The sequence below is a fragment of the Vipera ursinii genome, assembly GCF_947247035.1.
Source record: "Vipera ursinii genome assembly, chromosome: 2".
NCBI classification, from domain to species: Eukaryota; Metazoa; Chordata; class Lepidosauria; order Squamata; family Viperidae; genus Vipera; species Vipera ursinii.
In genome coordinates, this window is record NC_139513.1 from 180,171,775 (window position 1) to 180,197,680 (window position 25,906).

The 25,906-nt window shown below is 39.3% G+C and overlaps 1 protein-coding gene across 4 annotated transcripts in view; it reads right to left on the reverse strand.

Annotated features, from left to right (window-relative positions):
* The window catches only part of AP1M2 (adaptor related protein complex 1 subunit mu 2), a 38,640-nt gene extending 13,346 nt beyond the window's left edge, over positions 1-25,294 (reverse strand). For 2 of the 4 annotated variants that reach the window (XM_083352827.1, XM_083352825.1), the window contains exons 1-5: positions 25,118-25,294; positions 23,277-23,433; positions 9,301-9,368; positions 4,373-4,503; positions 2,759-2,906 (exon numbers count right to left, since the gene is read on the reverse strand). In XM_083352827.1, the coding sequence (XP_083208953.1) occupies positions 2,759-2,906; positions 4,373-4,503; positions 9,301-9,368; positions 23,277-23,433; positions 25,118-25,159 (546 nt within the window). In that variant the 5' untranslated portion in view covers positions 25,160-25,294. The remainder of the gene's footprint in view (positions 1-2,758; positions 2,907-4,372; positions 4,504-9,300; positions 9,369-23,276; positions 23,434-25,117) is intronic. The other 2 variants (XM_083352826.1, XM_083352828.1) reach the window with 2 other exon arrangements.
* Positions 25,295-25,906: the final 612 nt, after the last annotated feature.

A 25,906-nucleotide genomic window follows, 5' to 3' on the forward strand; every position in this document is an offset into this window, starting at 1 on the left:
GCCTTGGTAAGGCCACACTTGGAATACTGCATCCAGTTTTGGTCACCATAATGTAAAAAAAGATGTTGCGACTCTAGAAAAAGTACAGAAAAGAGGGGACTGGAGACTAAAACATATAAGGAATGGTTGCTGGAATTGGGTATGTCTAGTAGTTTAATGAAGAGAAGGATGAGGGGTGACATGATAGCAGTGTTCCAATATCTCAGGGGTTGCCACAAAGAAGAGGGAGTCAAGCTATTCTCCAAAGCACCTGAAGGCAAGACAAGAAGCAATGGATGGAAACTAACCAAAGAGAGAAGCAATCTAGAACTGAGGAGAAATTTCCTGACAGAACAATTACGGTAATCAGTAGAACAAGCTGCTTCCAGAAGCTGTGAATGCTCCAACACTGGAAGTTTTTAACAAGAGACTGGACAGCCATTTGTCTGAAATGGTATAGGGTTTCCTGATGACCTCCAAGGTCCCTTCCATCATCATCATCATTATTAAACTAAACTAGTAGACCAGTGAAATGCAGTGGACATAGTAAACTTATATTTCAGTATGGCATTTGACAAAGTGGACCACAACCTACTCCTTGGTAAGCTAGGAAAAGGTGGAATAGACAACATCACCACCAGATGGATTTGTAACTGGCTAACAAACCATACTCAAGGAGTAATCCTCAATGGCACTACATCCACATGGAGAGAAGTAAGTAGTGGGGTACCACAAGGTTCTGTTTTAAGCCCAGTATTCTTAAATATGTTCATACATGACTTAGATGAGGGAACTGAAGGGGAACTCATCAAATTTGCAAATGACACTAAACTGACAGGAGTAGCTAACACACCAGAAGACAAACTCAGGATCCAAAAAGATCTTGACAAACTGGAACAATGGGCCCTATGCAACAAAATGAGTTTCAATGTGGAAAAGACTTACATTTAGGCAGGAAAAACCAAAGGTACAAATACAGATTGGGCAAGACCTGGCTTAAAAACAATGACTGTGAGAGGGACCTTGGAGTCCTAGTAGATGATCACTTGACTATGAGACAGCAGCAGCAACCAAAAAAGCTAATACAGTCCTGGGTTGTATAAACAGAGGCATAGAATCAAGATTACGGAAAGTATTATTACCGCTTTATAAAACTGTAGTAAGACCACACCTGGAATACTACAGCCAATTTTGGTCACCTTATCCCAAAAAAGATGTTGAGACTTTGGAAACAGTGCAAAGAAGAGCAACTAAGACGATCAAAGGCTTGGAGACTAAAACATATGAAAAACAGTTGCAGGATTTGGGAATGGCCAGTTTAGAGAAAAGAAGAACTAGGGCGGATATGATAGCAATGTTTCAATATTTGAGGGACTGCCACAAAGAGGAGGGGGTCAATTTATTTTCCAAAGCAACTGCTATAAAGAATATTGGAAGCCATTTCTTTGTACCTTTTTTTCCTTTACTATTTTCCTTTAAATTTTTTTCTTTTCTTGCATTGTTTTGTTTTCTCTTTGCTTCTTTTCTTTTTCTTTCTTACCTTATATTAGTTTATTAATAGTTTTATCTTTCTAAAATTTAATAAAGTTATATATATTTATATAACGATAAAATTACGTATATAACATATCATATCATCATCCTCCATTTTTCTGTCCATTGCCAAAATGATAGTCTTCCTCTGCTTCATAGGGTCATTCTTTGAACTAATTTGTCAGGGTTTTCAGATGCTGAATTAAAACCATTGCTTTAACGTACAGCATCCTTGTAAAATTCTATGCTGATTACATTTTTTCAAGTATGTCAGCTTTACTATCTTAATGAAATAACCTAAGATTTCATTTTATATATATTAAACTTTACAAGTAGTCCTCGACTTACAACAGTTCATTTAGTGACTGTTCAAAGTTACAATGGCACTGAAAAAAGTGACATGACTTTTTTCACACTTACAACCATTGGAGCATCAGAATTCAGATGCTTAGCAACTGGTTCATATTTGTGACGGTTGCAATGTCCTAGGGCAGACATGTGAAACACAAGGCCCAGGGGCCAGATCCAGCCTGTGAAGTGGTTTCATGTGGCCCGCGAAGCCATCCTGGAAACAGTGAGGGAACGGCCCCCACTGCCTTGGCCCTGGCCCAGAGACCCTCACATCTGTCCCACTCCTGCTCAGGCCCCCATAGGCACCCTTGATGCAAACCATGTAGAGCTGGCCACGCCCACCCAGTAGGCCATACACACTCTAGCAACACCCACCCAGTAGGCCACACCCACCCGGCCCCTTGAGGGCAATCGCAATGCTGATGCGGCCCTCAGTGAAATTGAGTTTGACACCCCTGTCCTAGGGTCATGTGTTGAGCTTTTGTGACTTTCTGACAAAAAAAGTCAATGGGAAAGCCACATTCACTTAACAACTATGTTACTAACTTAACAAATGCAATGATTCACTTAGTAACCGTGGCAGGAAAAGTGATAAAATGGGGCAAAACTCACTTAACAAATGTTTTACTCAGCAACATAAGTTTTGGGCTCAATTGTGGTTGTAACTTGAGGAGTACCTGTATTTAATAAAGATAGTTGAGGTACTCGAAAAAGTGTAATGTGTATATTCTTAGTGTTTAAATATGCCACCATGTTCAGGACATAAACCCAAAGTTCACTATTTTTGTAACCTTACACATCAAAATAGCTTTATGGACTTGTCACAATCATGTCCAAGCTTCTAAAAACCTGATCTATATAATCTTCTACCACAAATAATCAATGCCTGACTCACCAATAGGTTAACAGATTCAATGACATCAATGAAGACCTCATTCTTCTTGTATTTAAGCCCCTCCGACCTCCAAGAGACTGCATTGGTGACAGTGGCTGGAACTCGGGATTTAGCTGTCTCCAGTTTGTTGCCCTGCTGAGTGATGTACCTATGATACAGTGAAAGAATTCTTCCTGATCAAACATCCAACTACAATATAGCTTGTCTCAGATACATTTTGCTGCCTAGAATAGCATCAAAATATCAACAGCATTTCAGGTGGGCAGGGAGGGAAAGGGTATGGTTGGCACATGTATTTTCCAATGCAAGAAGTCCTTCTTATTAATAGGACTAAGAATGATCTGTCTCTGAATCCTTCCTAGTCATGATGCTGAGTCATACTTGTATATTTGACAAAAAAGCTAGAAACTAGTTCAGTGATGGCAAACCTTTTAGAGACTGAGTACCCAAACTGCAACCCAAAACCCACTTATGTATTGTTGGGTGCTGGGTGGGCGTGGCCCATTGGGTGGGTGTGGGCCATTGGGTGGGCATGGCCCATTGGGTGGGCATGGCTGTGGTGGTAACGGCAGACTGGGTGGGACTAAAAAGTTCAATCAATCAATTCCAACTTTGCAAGATTTTTTCCCCCCGCAAGAAGTTGAAATTGATTGATTAATTGATTGAACCTTTTTTTTTTGCACACGGCAGCACAGGCCTAAAGCGAAAAGGTTTTATAAAACCCAGCTGAAGGCCTGGGACTGGGGCGATGGTGCGCGTGCCCACAGAGAGGGCTCTGTGTGCCACTTGTGGCACCTGTGCCATAGGTTCGCCACCATGGACCTAGTTATACATGCACATTAAGATTTCAAGAAAGCCATATTTTACAGGACATGGGACCCCATGGACAGAAATGGGGATGAATTAAGTCAAAGGGAGAATAGCAGGATTGGGAACTTACTGAAAGTAAGATATTAGAAGTTCAATTGGATAATGCTTGACCCCAATGATAACAAAACAAAGCAGACATTATTGTGGATGCATAGGGAGTTTTGACCGAACTCAGAGTTACAGTAAATGGAATAGGATGTAATCACCCAGGAGGGATACCAATAAGTCATGAATAAGTGCAGAAAGACAGTTAGAAATCTTGGAGCATAACATGAATTTAGGACCATAAAGAAAGTTAAAAGCATTAACAAAGGGATTATTGTTGTTGTTGATGATGATGTAGTTGTAGAAAGAATAAATACAAAGGAGTGGGCCTGCTACCAAGAGATTGGGAGAGCTCCTCAAATTTTGCTTCAATGTTGCCCCCAAGGGGATCTGTGTTCAGATGGACCTAAGTGGAACACTTGGCAAAGCTAGAGTGTAGTAACCCAAGAAAGATAATCACGAGAAAAATTTGTCTCCAGGATCAAACTAATTTTAAATTTGAAAGGCTGGCAGATGTCATCTAGGAGTCCCTTCCTATGATCTTTGAAAAATATAACTATGAATATCTTCTAAACTGAACACCTAGAATTTTATGCATGTTGGAATTTTGTTTCACCGCAAAATTTACAGTTTTTAAAATCCTGAACAGTAGCAGAAAAACATACAGATCCTGGAAGAACAAGTAAACAGATTACTTACTCCTGCAAAATTTTACTATCAGTCGTCTGAGGAAACCCAAAGTCCATTAGCTCATCCAGTAGCTCATACACAATGACGAAATTGTCACGGATGCTCTCTTCCTCCAGCTCCTTGAAGTATTCAGAAAAAACCTGACAAGGATAGAATGGATTTCATACTGAAGAATTGAAGATATTATTAACCTGTAGTTAAGTTTCCAGAATTCTGATTGCTTGGCTCAAGTGCCTCTTCTGGAATGTCCAGTTTTGTACACATATGGAACTGGGAAAAGAGAACAGGTAAGGACTCAGGTCAAACTATTCACGGGGGGAGGGAGGAGACTCTAAAAGAGGCTAAGTGTAAAGTTGGGTGAAGTAACCTCCCTTCAGTCTAGCCTTAGGTCTTGCAAGCTCTATTCTCCAAACTTTTGTTAAGATATGCCCTTATCCAGAATGTCCACCAAATTAAGTGTTCTAATTCCACTATGCCTGCTACTCTATGTAAAGCAGGGGTCCCCAACCCCTGGTCTGTGGACCAGTACTGGGCCGCAGCATGCCAGCAACTGGTCCACAGAAACAAGCAAAGCCCCATCCATGGGATGCAGGCAGCACACAAAACCCACACCCTCTCGTCCACACATCCTCTCTCCACAGAACTGGTCCCTGGTGCCTGAAAGGCTGGAGACCTCTGATGTAAAGGATGTTCTGCTATGCTTTTGTACTAGAAGTAAATAAATTACATGTAGATGTGGAAGACCCCTTCATGGATTACTGCCTTGTCGTGGCGAAGGGGCTTGCATAATTCAATGAAGTTATGAGCTATGCCGTGCAGGGCCACCCAAGACGGAAAGGTCATAGCAGAGAGTTCTGACAAAACATGATCCACTGGAGAAGGAAATGGCAACCCACTCCAGTATCTTTGACATGAAAACCCTATGGACAGTACCAAAAGGCAATACGATATGACACTGGAAGATAAGCCCCTCAGGTCAAAAGGCGTCCAATATGCTACTAGGGAAGAGTAGAGTAGTAGTAGCGCCAGAAAGAATGAAGCGACTGGGCCAAAGCCAAAAGGACGCTCAGCTGTGGATGTGTCTGGTGGTGAAAGGAAAGTCTGATGCTGTAAAGATTTTTTCTCCATAGGAACCTGGAATGTAAGATCCATGAATCAAGTAAAGCTGGACGTGGTCAAACAAGAGATGACAAGACTGAACATCGACATCTTAGGTATCAGCGAACTAAAATGGACAGGAATGGGTGAATTTAATTCAGATGACCATCAGGTATACTACTGCGGGCAAGAATCCCTCAGAAGAAATGGAGTAGCCTTCATAGTCAATAAAAGAGTAGGAAAAGCAATACTGGGATACAATCCTCAAAATGACAGAATGATCTCAGTTCAAATCCAAGGCAAACCATTCAATCTCACAGTAGTCCAAGTCTATGCCCCAACCATCAATGCTGAAGAGGATGAAATTCACCGGTTCTATGAAGCCCTACAGCACCTTATAGAACTAACACCCAAAAATGATGTCCTTATCATCATGGGGGATTGGAATGCTAAAGTAGGAAGCCAAAAGATAACCGGAATAACAGGCAAGTTTGGCCTTGGAGTACAAAATGAAGCAGGGCAAAGGCTGATAGAATTTTGTCAAGAGAATACGATGGTCATAGCAAACACTCTTTTCCAACAACCCAAGAGACGGCTCTACACATGGACATCACCAGACGGTCAACACAGAGATCAGATTGACTATGTGCTCTGCAGCCAAAGATGGAGAAGCTCTATACAGTCAGTAAAAACAAGACCAGGAGCTGACTGTGGCTCAGACCATGAGCTTCTCATTGCAAAGTTTAGGCTTAAACTGAAGAAAATAGGGAAAAGCACTAGGCTACTCAGGTATGAATTAAATCATATCCCTGTTGAATATGCAGTAGGGGTGACAAATAGATTTAAGGAATTAGATCTGATAGACAGAGTGCCTGAAGAACTATGGACAGAGGTTCACAACATTGTACAACAGGTAGCAACCAAAACCATCCCAAAGAAAAAGAAATGCAAGAAAGCAAAATGGTTGTCTGAGGAAGCTTTGCAAATAGCTGAGGAAAGGAGGGAAGCGAAAGGCAAGGGAGAAAAAGAAAGATATGCCCAATTGAATGCAGAATTCCAGAGAATAGCTAGAAAAGATAAGAATGCCTTCGTAAATGAACAGTGCAAAGAAATAGAAGAAAACAATAGAATAGGGTGGACCAGAGATCTTTTCAAGAAAATTGGAGAGATGAAGGGAACTTTTAATGCAAAAATGAGCATGATAAAGGACCAAAATGGCAGGGACCTAACAGAGGCAGAAGAGATTAAGAAGAGGTGGCAAAAGTACACAGATGAACTATACAAGACTGAGCTTAACGTCCCTGATAATCACAATGAGGTGGTCACTGACCTCGAGCCAGACATCCTAGAATGTGAAGTGAAGTGGGCCTTAGAAAATCTGAGCAACAACAAAGCTAGTGGAGGTGACAGTATTCCAGCTGACCTATTCAAAATCTTAAAAGACGATGCAGTAAAAGTGCTACACTCAATTTGCCAGCAAATGTGGAAAACTCAACAGTGGCCACAGGATTGGAAAAGATCAGTTTACATTCCAATTCTAAAGAAAGGCAGTGCCAAAGAATGTTCAAACTATCGCACCATTGCACTCATTTCTCATGCTAGTAAAGTTATGCTTAAAATCCTACAAGCTAGACTCCAGCAGTATGTGGATCGAGAACTACCAGAAGTACAGGCAGGATTTCGAAGAGGCAGAGGAACTAGAGATCAAATTACCAACATACGCTGGATCATGGAGAAAGCTAGAGAGTTCCTGAAAAACATCTACTTCTGCTTCATTGAGTATGCTATAGCCTTTGATTGTGTGGTTCATAACAAACTGTGGCAAGTTCTTAAAGAGATGGGTGTACCAGACCATCTTATTTGTCTCTTGAGAAACCTATATGTGGGCCAAGAAGCAACAATGAGAACTGGACACGGAACCACTGATTGGTTCAAAATCGGGAAAGGAGTCCGGCAAGGCTGTATATTGTCACCCTGCCTATTTAACTTATATACAGAGCACATCATGAGAAAGGCAGGGCTAGATGAATCAAAAGTTGGAATTAAGATTGCTGGAAGAAATATAAACAACCTAAGATATGCAGATGATACCACTCTAATGGCAGGAAGTGAAGAGGAACTAAAGAGCCTCTTGTTGTGGGTGAAGAAGAAGAGTGCAAAAGTTGGGTTGAAACTTAACATTAAGAAAACCAAGATCATGGCATCCGGCCCTCTCAATTCCTGGCAAATAGATGGGGAAGAAATGGAGGTAGTGACAGATTTTATTTTCCTGGGCTCCAAGATCACTGCAGTTGGGGACTGTAGCCAAGAAATTAAAAGACGCTTGCTCCTTGGGAGGAAAGCCATGGCAAATCTAGACAGCACACTAAAAAGCAGAGATATCACCCTGTCAACAAAAGTGTGTATAGTCAAGGCTATGGTCTTCCCAGTTGCAATGTATGGCAGTGAAAGTTGGACCATAAAAAAGGCTGAGCGCCAAAGTCCCTTGGAGTGCAAGCCGATCAAACCAGTCAGTCCTAGAGGAGATCAACCCTGACTGCTCTTTAGAAGGCCAGATCCTAAAGCTGAAACTCAAATACTTTGGCCACCTAATGAAAAGGAAGGACTCACTGGAGAAGAGCCTAATGCTGGGAAATATTGAGGGCAATAGAAGGGGACGACAGAGAATGAGGTGGCTGGATGGAGTGACTGAAGCAGTAGGCATGAGCTTAAATGGACTCCAGAAGATGGTAGAGGACAGGAAGGCTGGGAGGAACATTGTCCATAGGGTCGCGATGGGTCGGACATAACTTCGCAGCTAACAACAAGTTGTGGAAGAAAATTGAAAATCCTTGCTAGAATGAAGGTTGCTGAAAGAAAAACAATACTTTTGAATAATGAATTGCTTTAGTTGTAGGTTCCTCACTGTTCACTAGTCTAGCTAATCAGCTGTTATTCATGCTCTGATACATCTTCCTCTGATGATGTCTTAAAAATTACCACTGAGTCTAAAATATATCTTGTAAATTGTTGAGAAGTAATAAATGGAATAGGTGAACGAAAATGTCTTTCACTGTGCACTTGACTGCTAATCTATCTTTATTCAGATCCTTGGTGCTAATCTTTGAAATGGATTCTATCATATTGTCTGACTGCCATGCTGTTGTGTCAGCCATACTTCACCAGATGCCAGTCTGCCATATGCAATGGGGCAAGGGAGTGGGGGGGGGGTTGGGATAATGGGGGGGCTAGCATAAGGGAAATCAAAACTATTCATCTTGCCATCCGGTGAGAACCACCGGCTGCTCCAAGGTCACATCATGGAATGAAAAAGCTTCCAGCCTGCCAAGCCAGTGACTGGTACCATAACAATTTGTCTGAATGTAGTTGGATAGTAATTGGAGATAAGAAGGGGGGAAGATGGGAAAAGTTGCTTTGGGCATGAAAGTTTAGATCTGGCTTAGCTACACTGTAACCACTTGGCTTTAGTAAACTGTTTTTGATAAAAATGGATTCTTGAGTCTTTCTTTTCTAACTGACCAAGGTTGACACATTTATTTTTATTCAATACATTTATATAGCTGTTCATTTTATAATCAACTCTGAGCAGTTCCTAGTCAATGAAGGATCACCTTCTCTACACAGGAACCTTCCTAGAAGGTCATATTGTGTGATTACAGGCAACCAATAATTGAATTGCATGTAAATAACCTATTTTCCCAGATTTGAATAGAATTCAGAATCCGAGTAAAGAGGAAAATGCAGCAAAAAAGTTAAGGAATGACAACTTCCTTTTTCCCTCTGAAGTGTGAAAGAACATTTTACCTTGGTGTCCTGATTGTTTGAGAAAGGCTACATACCTCAACCACTTTATAGAGAAAGGAATATACCAGTGAGGCATTGGCATTCTTCATGGTGATGGCCACCACTATTTGAAAGATTAAGGACAAAGGTAAGAGACATATATAGACTGTTACACTAGACACCTGCATTATAGAAAGAATACTAACACAAAGGACATAAACTGCATATAATACACAATGGTTAGTTGATAGGCATCATGCATAGCTGTGTTACTGAGGAAAAAAGGCACTTCTGTTGATCTATGTTTATCAGGTGCATAAATGTCCTTATTGCAAATAGTAAGATCAATATATTCTACTTATGTACCTTTTAAATGTTTCCCTTAGCATGATGCAGATATGTTCAATGTGTGAAGGCATTTTCAAACTCAGAAAAAGCAGGAAAGTTTAGTTTTAAAATGGCATGGATTATATAGAGCAAGTTCTTCAGTCCTTAGGTTAAAATCATTTTTATCTTTTTTTTCTTTTTGAGGTGGGTTAGTGTGAGGCTAGCACTAGAAATCAAGTGGTTTAGTTTCTTAACATGTAACAAAGAATACATTTGTTAAATATCTATAGTGATAAGGTTTGTATAACACTCTCCTCAAAAAGGGAGTCACTTGGTTTAGTATGCTATGTGAGCAAAGCCATTTACATCATATTCAATGAACCATATTTGACTACAATGTGTTAACCCAGCCATACTTACAAAAGCATTAAACTTCTTTTGCAAAAATGAATCTATGCTATTTTCCCTATTATAATCCCCCAGAGGGGAGGAGCCAAGATGGTGGACAGGCAGCAAAGGCTGTAAAGAGCTCCTCCAAAAGTAAAAGTTTTATTTTATTTTACTTTACTTTTATTTTAACTTTTTAACCTCTTTTAATATTGTATTTTTAACCTACCGTACCCCTTTTTAACCTTTTAAACCCATTTTTAACCCATTAACCTTTTAAAACCTAGTTTTAAACTTATTTTTAAACCTGTTTTAACAAACTTGAATGGGGAAAAGAAGGAAGAGACAGCACTCTGCAGCAGAGAGTTTATCCAACCCTTTGAAGCAGCAGAAAATGGAAGATTATATTGCAAACAGACAGTCTGTTCCAGTAAGTAACTCATTCACAGGCACCTTATCAGATAAATTTAATTTATCTGACTCATTGGAATGGGACTTACAAACCGAACTGGAGGGCAAACAGCGTGTAGAGCCAAGGCAAACATCCTTGGAGCCCAGCAGCAGCCTTCTTTGCACAGGAGGGAGATGTAACAAATTTAAAGGGAGAAAATGTGACAGACTTCCTCTCCACACAATGTTTGCTTACAGCTCAAACTGTAAATGCAATATATGATCTTTTGTCAATTGTCATAAATAAGGTCGACTGCCTGAAAGAATCTTTTGCAAAGTTTGTTAGGAGCCACCCAAATACTGTAGAAGGACTTGGGAGGATAACCATGGATAGACATGGGATGGCTAACTCAGAAAATGAAACTAGAGAAGGACCTTGTTTTCCTCCCAAAAATTTGAACACACATAGAGAAAACACTCAATCAGTCAATCCATCCGTACCCGGCGCTTTGCCCACTTTCAGTTGTTTGATTGCTAAAAAAATTTCTTCATCAGTTATCAATTGATTCATCCCTTCCTTTTGTTCTTGCGTAAGAACAGGAATATTAGCTCTGGCCAAATAATTATCTATATCTACATCTCTAATCTTATCTCTAGCATACAACTTAGAATAAAAATCAACAAAAGTCTTTTTGATAAGACTCTGCTGGTACACTACCTTACCCTTATGTTCTATTCTATCTATATTAGAAGCCCTTTGCTTCTTTCTTAACAAATAAGCCAACCATCTCCCTGGTTTATTAGCATTACAAAAAATATTATGTCTAACATACCGTAAGTTAGTTGCCACTTGATCTGCCATTAACTTATCAAACTGACCCCTTAATAAAGTAATTACCTCTTTAATCTTCCCATCAGATGGATTCGAAATTAAAGCCTTTTCTTTTTCCTTAATTTCATCCTCTAATTCTTTCCTCCTAAATTCCAAGTTACGTCTATATTTATTGTTCAAATATATTAATACACCTCTCATATAAGCTTTACTAGCATCCCAAACCATCTCAATAGAAGTACCTTTATGCATATTAATTTTAAAAAATTCCTTCATCTTTTTTTTACACTCTTCCACATTTTCCTGATATCTAAACAAATTTTCATTTAAGCACCAGGACCATCTGTCCCTATTATCTTTTTCTATCTCTAACCATACTGGACTATGATCAGACATAGTTCTTGGACAAATCTTGATCTTCTTAGTCCTAGAAAAAAATCATTAGTAATTAATACAAAGTCAATCCTGGAAAAAGATTGATGCCTATCGGAAAAAAAAGTATAGTCCTTTTCTTGTAAATTCCTTTCTCTCCAAATATCTCACAATTCCAAGTCATCCTTCATCTCAAAAAAAGATTTAGGCAGTTTAGCATGACTTGGGTGCTTTTAAAAAAAACCCTTGTCCATTTGTACATCCAAAACACTGTTCCAGTCTCCCATCAAAATACAAGATTTATAATCCCACTGAATAATCTTGCTGTGTAATAAACTGTAGAAATCTCCTTGTTGTTGATTAGGAGCATATAATCCAACCAAAAGCGTTTTCTTGCCTTCTATTAACAATTCAATTACAACCTATCTTCCTTGCTTATCTGCTTCAATTAAAACCGCTGTCAAAGTATTCTTAACATAACCACTCCATTTTTCTTATCAGTTGCAGAAGCAATAAACTGTGTGCCCAACCTTGAATTTAACAAATACTTTTGATCCGTAGCTCTAATATGTGTTTCTTGTAGGCAAATAACATCATTCTTAAATTGTTTTAAGTATTGAAATACTTTCTTTCTTTTCTGTGGTGAATTTAAACCATTAACATTCCAGGTTAGAAACTTTGTCGCCATCTTTCACGACCTGAAGCTTTTGGAGTGCTTCTTCCAAAATCACCTGCACTCTCTTAGGTCGTGCTCCTCCCACTGCTTCACTGTAAGTAAGTTTTGGAGGTGCCATCATAACTCTCTGCTGTTCTTGTTCTTGCTCTCGTCTCATTCGTCTGGCAGCAGCACGTGTCATTCTCTGGTCTCTAACCTCCTCCGATGATACTGAAATTTGATCCACTCCTGTAGCTTTCTGGAATTCTCCATCTTTCATCTGCATGACTCCTTCAGCACCTTGTACATTCTCACTTTGTGGTTGAGACTCTCCCTCACCATTCTTCTTTTTAGATTCCAAAAGTGGTATGGGGACTGCTTTTAAAACATTAGTATAAAAATCACGTGCCTGCAACACTGTAAGAAGACGATGTCTCGTGCCTGCATACATCACCACGATACCCACTGGTATTTCACATCTGAACTGAATATCCTGTCTTCTTAATTCTTGTGCCAGAAAAGCAAATTCCTTCCTTCTCCTTAAGATTCTTGGAGGGATCTCTTTTAAAACTAAAACTTCTTGTTCAGCAATTGCAAATTTATTGTTGTAAAAAGCTTGAATAACCTCATTTCTAATTGCTCTCTTTGTAAAATAAACCACCACATCTCTAGGTAGTATCCTTTGTCTTGCAATCCACGAATTAACACAAAATATTTTGTCTATATCCTCCATAATTTCTTCTGCTGGTTGCTCCAAAACACCTTCCAAAGCCTCTGAAACTATTTTTTTCAAATTTTCCTTAGAATCCTCTTTTAAACCTCTAATTCTCACAGCGAACTCCATCTCCCTGTACTGTACCAAGGTCAAGTCGTCGTCAATCTTATCCACCACATTTTTAGTCTCTGTCATTTTTGCATCTAATCTAATACTATTTTGGCTGAGATCTTCCACTCTCTCGTCCAAACGCTCTATGCATACAGCCATACCTTGAAATGCAAGTAAGATGTCTGCCCTCATTTCTGTAAGCTTCTCCTCCATAAGTTCAGCTAATTGTTGAGATTGCTTTTTCAAAGCCTCTTGCAAAACATCCTGCAGATCTTTCACTGTAAAAGTTGGTACAGGTGCAGGTGCAGGTGCAGGGGGGGCAGCAAAGCTTGTAGCGAAGATTGCTGCACCGGAGAAGCCCCCGCACTTCTAAGAACTTTAGAAGATTTGGCAGCCATTTTCACCCACTATTACCTGTTACGCACTTTCACTTTTATCAAAATCCACAAAGTCCATCGAGTTAAAGATCATAAACTTGCTTTCACCTGATTCTCACTCTTGCTGGCAGGGATGGTTGCTACGCCCTGCTCTGCTCCAAAGCCCCAGAGCAGAGGCGTCCCGAGGTCCGGAGCAAACTCAGGCTTCGGGGGGGCTCAATCCTTCAGCCACCAGAGTTTCAGCTCTGGCGGCCCGGGAGAGCTCTACCCCTGCCTGGGCGCTCACCCCCTCCTCTTCTCCTGAGGAGCGGGCTTCCGAGCCGTCAAAACAGCTGATCGGCGCTGTTTTCGGCGGCTCCACAGAGACGACGGGGCTGACAGCCACCCGGAAGGCATGGAAAAAGCCACGAGTTAAATTTAAGATAATGCAAGATACGCGTGAAAGAGGTGGTCTTAAAATGCCTAATCTCAAATTATATTATGAAGCTGCTGCTTTGTCAGTGATAAGTGACTGGTTTAATTTAACACAAGTGAGATTATTAAATCTTGAGGGTCATGATTTGTTATTTGGATGGCATGCATATTTATTGTATGATAAGAAGGTGGATAATGTGTTTAAGATACATATTTTAAGGTATGCTCTTTTGCGAGTTTGGAAAAAGTACAGACACAAGTTAAATTATAAGATACCTATATGGGCAATACCTAAACACGCAATAGAAAATATAAATGTGGGATTCAAACATGATGTGATTACATATAAGGAAATTTTAAGTTTGGAAAGGAATGTATGGCAATTAAAGTCATATAACATCTTAAAAGAAGAAAAGATAGTACAAACTTGGTTTCAGTATGGGCAATTACAGGCTAGGTGGAAAGAGGATCAGAAAACTGGTTTTTTGATGACTGATGAAAACTTGGTAAAGCAAATTAGAGATCAAGGTCAAGCACACATAAGAAGGATATATCTTGCATTGATAGAAATTGATTCAGAGATGGAACTTGTTAAAGATTGTATGATAAAGTGGGCCCAGAATTTTCAAGAAGTTATAACAATGGATACTTGGGAAAAAATCTGGGTTAGAAATGTGAAATTTACACAGGCCCAAAATTTAAGAGAGAATTTTTATAAAATGTTTTATAGATGGCATTTAGATCCTAAAAAATTAGCAAGTATGTATCCGAATTGCCAGCCCAAATGTTGGAGGTGTGGTTGTGAGGACACAACGTATTACCATATGTGGTGGACTTGTAAAAAGGTCAAAGCTTTTTGGATTAAAATTTGGTTGAATATGCAAAAGATATTCAAGAAAAGGATAAAGTTTTCTCCGCAATTGTTTTTATTGGGTATTATCACAGATACTACTGTTGCAGATATTAAATTGATGTTGAATTTAATTACGGCAGCGAGACTTTTAGTAGCACAATATTGGAAGAAGGAAAAACTGCCGACTATAGAAGAATGGACTCTAAAGGTTTCTAACTTGGCGGAGATGGCAAAGATCTCAGCGTATTTGAAAGATCAATCGCAACAGAGATATACTGTGGAGTGGAAGAGATGGATAGATTATATTCAGCATAAATATGGGACTAAAAAGTTTCATTTAGCATTTGAATAAGTAGTGGATTTATATGATGTATAACTAGCTTGTAGTTATTTTATTAAGAGTTAAAGTGCGATAGAATTTAATATCTTATTGTTGTTTGCATATTTTAGATTATGTTTGTTTTTATTTTTATACCCTGTATTTAGCTCTGGGAAGTCGGGGAGGAGGGAGGGGAGGGGGTTTGTATTTTAAAAACGTACTGTAAAACTTTTCAATAAAAAAAAAGAAAACACTCAATCAGGTAAACGCCTAAGAGATGACCAATATAACTACAGTCTGCAAACTAACCAGGTTATTTTGCAAATTTATGACAGGAGAGTAAATAGAGGGCATTGGAGCAATAGAGAAGCTATTAGGCTGTCCCCGAGCCAGCTACTCCGCTGTGAATTCACTCTGATAAATCTACTACATGCAGAGTGGCTGCCAGCAAGAACGCAATGTATGAGAATTCTCCTATCATTCAAGCAGCCCACAATTCCCTCCATGCTCTTCAGAATAAAGCCCTTTCTGAGCATCTTCTCAATATTTCCAATAAGGGTCTTTTGTTAGGAAAAAGTGTGCCCACTCCTGAAACAGTGTCACCAAGAGGGAACTGTCGCTAGGCAGTGTCACCAAGAGGGAACTGTCGCTAGGCTGCAACAGCCCTCACATTACAAAGCCTGAGGCTGCTGTAACTGAACTGACCCTGAGAAAGCAAAGAAGCAATATACAAACTGTTACCCACAGCTGCAGGAACTGCTGGGAATGTGCCAGAGGAAATGTTGATTGACCTATTCAGTGCATTGCCAGAACCTGAGCAAGTTAACATCATTCAAAGATTGGATGACCTAAAAGAGGCACTGACAACAACTCAATCTACAGCAAAGCCTCTATTTAGTTTGGCTCCACTAACCACACAACCTTGTGACAAGATATTTAATCAACAATCTGCCTTTACCTCAACAGTAAAAAAAGGTGCTGTCACACAGGCTGAGAGTGGGGTAACTGCACTGACTGACCCAGCCTCTGAGAAACAACTGAAAGACAAAGGCCTTCATCACACAGTGCCCCCTAAGATGACAAACACTAAGGATATAATCCAGCTTCCATCCTCATTTGATTTAGAAGTTCCCACAACATCTTTCCACAAGATGAATCCTCAGCCATGCCCCTCCAAAAATGGACATAAATCTACATTTATAGACTTAAGCCAGAGTACCTGCCCATTGGAAAAAAAAATCATTCTTGGAGCAAGAGCAGAGGCACGCTGGCAACCGAGATATAGAGGAGCAACAACAAGTTCTGCAACCCATGAGGAGAAATATCGAACCTCACAACAACTGTGTTTATATGGGAAGCTTAGATGATAAAGTTACAAAAAAGTGGGATAGCATCACCATCAGATGGATTTGTAACTGGCTGACAAACCGTACTCAACAAGTAGTCCTTAATGGTACTACGTCTACATAGAGAGAAGTAAGCACAAGATTCTGTCTTAGGCCCAGTACTCTTCAATATCTTCAGAAATGACTTAGATAAGGGAATAGAAGGGGAACTTATCAGATTTGCACATGATACTAAGCTGGCAGGAATAGCCAACACCCTAGATGATAGGCTCAAGTTCCAGATGGATGTCAACAGACTAGAACATGTATCTAACAAAATGAAATTCAATACAGAGAAAAGTAAAGTCTTACACTTAGGAAGAAAAAACAAGAGTACATATATAGATTGGGTGAAACCAGGCTTAATAGCTGTAACTGTGAGAGGGATCTTGGAGTCTTAGTGGACGATAAATTAAATATGAGCCAACTGTGTGGGCAGCAGCCAAAAAAGCAAATGCAATCCTAAATTGCATTAACAGGGATTCAATCAAGATTGTGTGAGTTACTAATACCACTCTATAAAGCCTTAGTAAGACCACACCTAGAATATTGACCAGTTTTGGTCACCACACTATAAAAAAGAAGTTCAGACTCTAGGAAAAAGTGCAGAGAAGAGCAACAAAGATGATTAGACTGGAGGCTAAAACATATGAAGAACAGTTACAGGAACTAGGCATGGCTAGTCTAGTGAAGAGAAGGACCAGGGGACACATGATAGCAGCAGTGTCCAATAGTTGGGGGGCTATCACAGAGAGGAGGGGTCAACCTATTTTCCAAAGCATCTGAAGGCCAGACAAGGAATAACGGATGGAAATTGATCAAGGAGATTCAACCAGAAGTAAGGAGAAATTTTCTGACAATGAGAACAATCAACCAAATTGCCTTCAGAAGTTCTGGGAGCTTCATCACTGGAAGCTTTCAAGAAGAGACTGGACTACTATCTGTCAGAAATGGTGTAGGGTCTCCTGCTTGGGTGGGGGGGGGAGTCAGTGCTGGACTAGATGACCTATTCTATTCTATTCTATTCTATTCTATTCTATTCTATTCTATTCTATTCTATTCTATTCTATTCTATTCTATTCTATTCTATTCTATTCTATTCTATTCTCATGATGACCTTGTATTAGCTAAGGCTACTATAACAACTATAGGCTATCCACCACTACCTACTTTGTAAGTGATAAATTTTTATGTTTCTTTAACATGGAGTTGTCACTGAAAACAGGTAAGTAAACACAGTTACTTCAGAACTATTAACATAATAAGGATCAAGAGAAGCTATCAACTACCATCTGTATTGAAACAGCTCTATTCCTTTTCAATAAGTTTCCACATTCAGTTCAAAAGGCTGGGTTACGCTTTAAAACCCATATGGGTTAGGAGTTGCTCCCAGCTCTTTCTGCATTAATCCACACATTCTTTTGAGACCCTGCTCAAAGCAGGTCAGCATTAAAAGTTTCAGTTGGTAAACAGAGATAGAGTGGAAATATACTTCTTCAAAAAAGGGCTACTGAAATTTAGAATAATCTCCAAGAAGGCCCACTTGACACACACATTTTTATTAGGAGGTAGGAGAAAAAAAGTTAAAATGCCAATGTTAATCATTTAATTCAATAATCACAAAACAATTATCTATCAAATGGATTACTGCTGATTTAATCTGTTATAAGGCTACATGTTTTATTTGACCCATACTTTCACTATTTTTCCTATACCAGTAACTATTCTGTAGGTTGAAGTTGATGGCTCAAGTTATAAATTCATAAACAAGATTATAACACTGGAATTCATATTCTAATTGACTAAAAAAATAGGTACAAAAGGCTAATACTAACAATTATCATTTCATGACTTTCTGTTTGCCAACGGGGCAACATCTGGAAGGCGAGCTCCATCTTCCACATCCAGTTTTGCTTTGCTGGGGGACCCTGGAAAGGGTCAAAGTTCACCCTGTAGGGGCGATCAGCAAGGAGGGGATCCCTGTTGGATTACGGGAAGGCAGTAGCCCTCCCACTTGATCCAGGGTAGCCCTCCAAACTGGTGGATGAAAGACCAGCCATAGCAATATGGCTCATCACTAGGCTGCAGACAGCCGAAGTCACACTTAAAGGTAAAGGTAAAGGTTCCCCCGCACATGCGTGCTAGTCGTTTCCAACTCTAGGGGCTGGTGCTCATCTCCGTTTCAAAGCCAAAGAGCCAGCGCTTGTCCGAGGACGTCTCCGTGGTCATGTGGCCGGCATGACTAGACGCCAAAGGCGCACGGAACACTGTTACCTTCCCACCGTAGTGGTCCCTATTTTTCTACTTGCATTTTTACGTGCTTTCGAACTGCTAGGTTGACAGAAGCTGGGCCGAGTAACAGGTGCTCACTCTGCTTTGCGGCACTCGGGATTCAACCCGCCAAACTGCCGACCATCTGATCAACAAGCTCAGCGTCCTAACCCACTGAGCCACCGTGTCACACTTACTACCAGGCAATTTTAAAGCAGCACGGATGAGACTGGGTGAGATCTACCTCTCTTAAATCCTAACTATTTTTTTAACCTGCATAAGCTGCTTAAAGTACTTTCCCCCCTGTGGAGAGGGAAGGGAGATTTTATTCCTCCCTCTAGAAACAGTGGCGACTGACTATCCAGTGGAGTTTAAAATGTTGAATGACTTGATCCTAATTGGAATTCTATTTTTTAAAGTTTGTGGACTAAAAGATTTTCTATGCTTACTGAACACTGGGGTTTTACTTATAAGAAAGAAGCAAAATTGAAAAGATTATAAAAACTTTGGATTTAAAAGAAAACTTTAAATGGTGGGGGAGACATCTTCTGGCTAAACCTGATACTACAATTTGTTATTGCTTAAAAGACACCTGGCCAGCAGCCCAGACAATAGATAAGACTTATGTAACCTTGAGACATCAGCTGTGAGAAGCCCAGCTGTGTTCCTTATTCAGTGACAAAATCTTTTTTTTTTTGCATTCTCTGATTGTAAAGCTTTTAACCTAATATACTACTAAGGGAATATGGATGGAGATCAGGAACAGATTCTCTCTATGTTGAAAGCAATTCATCAAACTATTCTTACAGCTACTGATGAAATAAGAGGTTACAGAAAAGAACAAGATGTCAGCCCAGATATACGAACTCAAACTTTGATTACAACTAAAAAATCAACTACACAGAATATAACAGAAAAGGTGAAACAATTAAATATTGTGACAGAAGATTCAACTGATCAACAAATACAGTCAATGGGAAACCCAGAAAAGAAACTGACAGTATGGAAAAAGGAAAAGATTTTCTACATAAATCAGAAGGAACCTGAGGATCAAGAAGAACAACAGATTGAAGAGAAGATGAACAGTTAAGGACAACTACGAGATGGAAAAATAGATTTGTTAGTCCTCTCAAAAAAATGGTGACTGGATGGCTTTTTCTACATCAAACAACCTACATAACAACACACAGGGAGATTTGTTTGATGACTCAAAAGCACGGACATGGAAGATAATTTGGCAAACGTAATAAATATGTTTTATTTAGCAATAATAAGAATTATTAGCTTAAATATGAGATAGTAAATATTAAGAGAAAAGCCAGGAAGTATTAAATGTTGAAATAGGAGGAATTTTGGTTACTAAACTTAAGATATCTGGAAATTACCAAAAAATAAGAATATATTGTATTATTAATTAGTTGATGTAAGATGGTGAGAATTCAAATAGATAAGACGTGTGTTCTGAACATTAGATCTTGTGATGAAGTGTGATAAAGGGAATTGGGGTTATTTAAAACTTGGAAATTATAAATATCAAACATTAAATATAAACATTAATGGGAAACTAAAAATTGGGAAAAATTAACCAGGATTGTCTAAATTGTCAAAAAGATTGAATGTTAAAACAACTAGGATATGTATAAACTAAAAATTATTGATAAATGTAAGAAAGTTATTTATTTCAATCAATATAATAAGAATTGTATCAATTTAAATATGAGACAGTAAATACTAAGGGTAAATACTTTTACATTTAATGTAAAAGTTTGAGATCTGTACTAAAGATATTTGTAGGTTATTGGATTATTGACCAACTCAGCCGCCTCATTGCTTTTCAAATATTTAAATGTAAAACTAGAAAACCAATAAAATTTTCTTAAAAAAACAATTATCATTCCATACTAGCACTGAAATGTTTTATATTCAGAGATTGTATTCCTTTAATTATCAAGGAGAAACTCTATCATATCTTGAATGCAAGCTTTTCTGAGATACAAGTAGTCTTTAACTTACAACCATTTGTTTAGTGACCATTTGAAGTTACAACAGCATTGGAAAAAAGTGACTTATGATTAGTTGGTCAAAATTCGGGCACTTGGCAACTAGCATGTTATTTATGACAGCTATTCAGTACTGTCTTGGGGACGTATGATCACTATTTGTAACTTTCCCAGCTAGCTTCCAACAAGCAAAGTCAATGGAGGAATCCAGATTTGCTTAATGACATGATTCACTTAACAACTGCAATTATTTCCTTAACAACAGTGGCAAAAATGGTCGTAAAATGAAGTGAAACTCATTTTGCTAACTCGCTTAGCAATGGAAATTTTGGACTCAATTATAGTTGTAAGTTGAGGACTACCTGAACAAGAAGAAGAAGAAGAAGAAGAAGAAGAAGAAGAAGAAGAAGAAGAAGAAGAAGAAGAAGAAGAAGAAGAAGAAGAAGAAGAAGAAGAAGAAGAAGAAGAAGAAGAAGAAGAAGTTGGAAGGGACCTTGGAGGTCATCTAGTCCAACCCCCTGCTCAGGCAGGAAACCCTATACCATTTCAGAAAAATGGCTGTCCAGTCTCTTCTTAAAAACCTCCAGTGTTGGAGCATTCACCACCTCTGGAGGCAGGTTGTTCCACTGGTTAATTGTTCTAACTGTCAGGAAGTTTCTCCTTAGTTCTAGGTTGCTTCTCTCCTTGACTAGTTTCCATCCGTTGCTTCTTGTCCTGCTTTCAGGTGCTTTGGAGAATAGCTTGACTCCCTCTTCTTTGTGGCAGCCCCTGAGATATTGGAACACTGCTATCATGTCACCCCTCACTCTTCATTAAACTACACATACCCAATTCCAGCAACCATTCCCTATATGTTTTAGCCTCCAGTCCCCCAATCATCTTTGTTGCTCTTCTCTGTACCCTTTCTAGAGTCTCGACATCTTTTTTACATCGTGGTGACCAAAACTGGATGCAGTATTCCAGGTGTGGCCTTACCAAAGCATTGTAAAGTGGTATTAGTACTTCACTTGATCTTGATTCTAACCCTCTGTTAATGCAGCCTAGCACTGTGTTGGCTTTTTTGGCAGCTGCAGCACACTGCTGGCTCATATTGAAGTGATTGTCTACTAGGACTCCGAGATCCCTCTCACAGTTACTATTGAGCAAGGTACCACCTATACTATACCTGTGCATTTGATTTTTCCTGCCTAAATGTAGAACCTTACTTTTTTCACCATTGAATTTCATTTTGTTAGATAGTGCCCAGTGTTCGAGTCTGTCCAGATCCTCCTGTATTTTAAGCCTATCTTCTGGAGTATTGGCTATTCCTGCCAACTTGGTGTCGTCTGCAAATTTGATGAGTTCCCCATCTATCCCCTCATCCAAATCATTAATGAAGATATTGAAGAGCACTGGGCCCAGAACAGAGCCCTGGGGCACCCCACTACACACTTCCTTCCATGTAGATGCAGTTCCATTGAGGACCACACGCTGAGTACGGCCTGTCAGCCAGCTACGAATCCATCTGGTGGTGATGCTATCTAACCCACATTTTTCTATCTTATCAAGTAGTAGGTTGTGATCTACTTTATCAAATGCCTTACTGAAGTCCAAGTAAATTATATCTACAGCATTCCTCTGGTCCACTAGTTTTGTCACTTGGTCAAAGAATGTAATAAGATTTGTCTGGCATGATCTGTTTTTGACAAACCCATGTTGACTTTTAGTGATGACTTTGATTTTTTTTCTTCCATTTATATCCCACCCTTCTCCGAAGACTCAGGGCGGCTTACAATCTAAGCACAAATCAATGTGCTTTGCATCAAGGTGTTCGCTGATTTGTTGTTCGATTATCTTTTCCAGAATCTTCCCAGGTATTGAGGTCAGGCTGATAGGTCTGTAGTTTCCAGGATCTATTTTTTCCCTTTTCTGAATATGGGAACTACATCAGCTCTCTTCCAGTCCTCTGGTAGTTCCCCAGTGCTCCAGGATCTTTGAAAAATATAGTTCAGTGGTTCTGAGATCACGTCTGCCAGTTCCTTGAGAACTTTGGGGTGTAATCCATCTGGTCCTGGTGATTTGAACTCGTCTAGGCTGGACAGGTATTCACTTACCATTTTTTGCCTATCTTAACTTGCGTTTCTATTCTGTTTTTTATGGCACTGGTTTTGGTAGGTTGGACTGTTTTTTTCCCTTTGTGTAAAGACAGATGCAAAAAACCAGTTAAATAGTTCTGCTTTCTCCCTATTGCTTGTCACCTTCTTGCCACTTTCCCCCACTAATGGACCAATAATTTCCTTAACTTTTTTCTTGTTTTTTATATGTTGAAAGAAGCATTTTTTGTTATTTTTGACTTTGGTCGCAAGCCTTACCTTCGAGACTAAACACTAGCTTACAGGGTGTGATCCAGGAAAGCAAAACTTACATGCCACCTCTTTCTATTCCTTGGTTAATGACAATTTATAGTGCATATACAAAAGCACTTACATACAACCAAGTACAAAGCATTCTCAAGTATGGCCATATATCCTAAATCCCTACAGATCTGCTCTTCATAAGAAAATAAGATGCTTGTTTTGTTTGAGGCATAAACTTTGCAAGGTGGCTGAATCCCATAACTTTTTGTTCAGACTCTGAAAGGATACAGTAGAGGTTGCTATGTTTTATCCAAAGGAAATGAACCTTTCCACGGGAGAGGACTGGCGTCAGGTCGCAATCTTCCTCCTTTTGTATGAAGAGTGGCATGAAGTAATCAATCTCCGACATGCTGACATCTCCCTTATAATTGCGGCTGATTAGTGGCTACAGTAGAGAAAAGTGGTTAAACAATGTGGAATTCAAAAGCAGGGAGTATGTATGTTTGGAATAAGCACTGAAAGAGGAGTCTCTCCTTTTGCTACAGTGCAAACCACATCTTTTTCTCCAGCTGCTTCCCAAAGAGATTTAGATGTTAGTTTCTGCAATTAAATTCTAACACTATATTTTCCAGGCTATGTTGGATTGCATTCACAAGACACATTGCAGGTCCAGGCCAAATAAAAAAGAGCTACTCCATCAGTAGCAACATTGATGGATGAGCAGATGTGCTTCTCTGTATCTGTGGTGAAAAATAAAATCATCGCTTAAATACCTTGAGGGGAAAACCCAATAGTAGGAGCCCCATACATCAACATACCCCTTCTGTCAAGGGTCAGAGTATTACTTATAAAAATTATCAAAACTACACTGTGAACATGTAAAAACAAAAAGATAAACAGAATGTAGTGTTTCAGATGTAATTTGGAGGGTACTGTCAGCAGCAGAATATTGTTCCAACTACTTTGCTTAATAAAATCTATATAGATTTGGGGTATTTCAGAACCACTATCTGAGTAATAAAATAATACAAGGAGAGTGTATGCATGTATGTGAAACAGAGTATGGGGCTTGCTTAACATATAGAAAACCATAGTAATGGTAGTGGTAAGAATGAGCAGTTCTCAGCTTACATGTTACTTTAATAATGTTGTTGAAGCCACAACTTGGAACTTGGAAAAGGAAGGAGATAAATAATGTGTTGTCTTTACCAGCTTTAAATGGTAACTTTTCATACAAACTTTCTTAAAATTAATTTTCTCTCTCAAAAATTACCACATACTGTAGGGATTATAAAGGTTTCTGTGCTCTTGTTTTCAGCCATTCTGTTACAGAAAATCTCATGCCAGTGGCATAATTCTTTATTGACAGTATTACTTCAAACTCTTTTCTGGCAGTGGGAGGCAACTCCACAGACCAGTCATGCAAGCTATTTAGCCAAGTATGTTGTTACTGTACTGAAATGCTTCCATTTTGTCTCCTTGCATGATAGACAGATCCAGCTTTCCTGCTACAAACCTGACCCTCCATGCAATTTTAAAGTAACCCAATTTATTTAATAAATTTTCAAGGCAAGCTCTAGCAGGGTGGAAACAATTGTGTCCACAGATTCTTGTTAGGAAAGGCTAAATTTTTCAGCCTTTGGAGGATAATTCCTTTGGTGGTTCCCCTATACCACAGAGAGCACCAGACTCCCAGGTCTTAGCTCTAAAACAGAAGTAGAAAACATAATCACAGAACTCCTTGTCTTTCTTCAATCTCCTACCTAAATCCAAAGAAAAATGCAGGGAAAAGACAATGGGCAGAGAAGGAGGAAGACTTGACAGGCAGTGCTGATGAAAAAAAAAAGATCAAGAGCTACAATCAAAACACTGAGGCTCTAAATTGGGACTTTTATTCCCCTTTTACTCCCCTTTAATTTGCATTCCCCCCTTGGGAGGAAAAGGAAATAAGGCCCTCCGCTATGACCTTCCACCAAAAGAAAGCTTTATCTGCAAGCAGAAGCAGGAAGGCAAATATTTGTGGATCTTCATTACTACTGTATCAAGGGGATTATTATTCTCCCTCACATAAATATCCGAAACTGCCAAAAATCGCCATAGAGGAAGAAGCAAACGGTGGCAAGACTTACCTTGCCTTTTAAGTCAAGGATGAAAATTGCAGAGGCTGACATACTGTCGCGCCGATCTACTTCCTCCTCTTCGACTGAGCTTTGCAACCACCTGGGCCAGGTGAGCGAGCTACACCTTCAAGTGAGCTAGTCTGTCTTAAAGGGAAAGACATAGTCAGGGGAGTGATAGAAAACCTCCAACAGAAAGGAAACGAGCAGCAGCGCTTGGACCGATCGCTTGGACATGCAATTGTTCAAGCACCCTGTGGTTAATTTCTAAAAGGAGAAGCTGGCTTCAAAAGCTATGTGTCGGATATAGGGGGAAAGAACCTGGCTCCATTTTATTTATGAGTTCGCGGGAGAGCCTCAAATTCTTCATTCTGGCCAGCTCCATTCCCGAACCTCGGTGGCCAGCGAACTGGGTTTACTCCAAAAAAAAGGAATATCTGATAGGAGCACGATTAAAGTTGGAGCGTTTACTTTTGCGGAAATGAATTGGATTTGCACATTTGTACTGCTGGTGATGATTTAATCGGAGTATTCCTCTAAAATATACTTTGCAAACTATGTTTTCAAACTTTATATGTCATAATAAACTATAAGTAAGCTAACCATACAAATATTGCCTTCTTTAATGTACACACAAACATAAGCTATTATTTGCTTAATAGTGACTTCTTGAATAAACTATTATTGGCTGGATTCACACAACAAAAAGCCAAGTCTCATCAAATCATATGACGAAAAATGAACCCCCATCAGTTTATCAGGATATGCAAATGGATGAAACAAAATGCTGAGCCATCATAT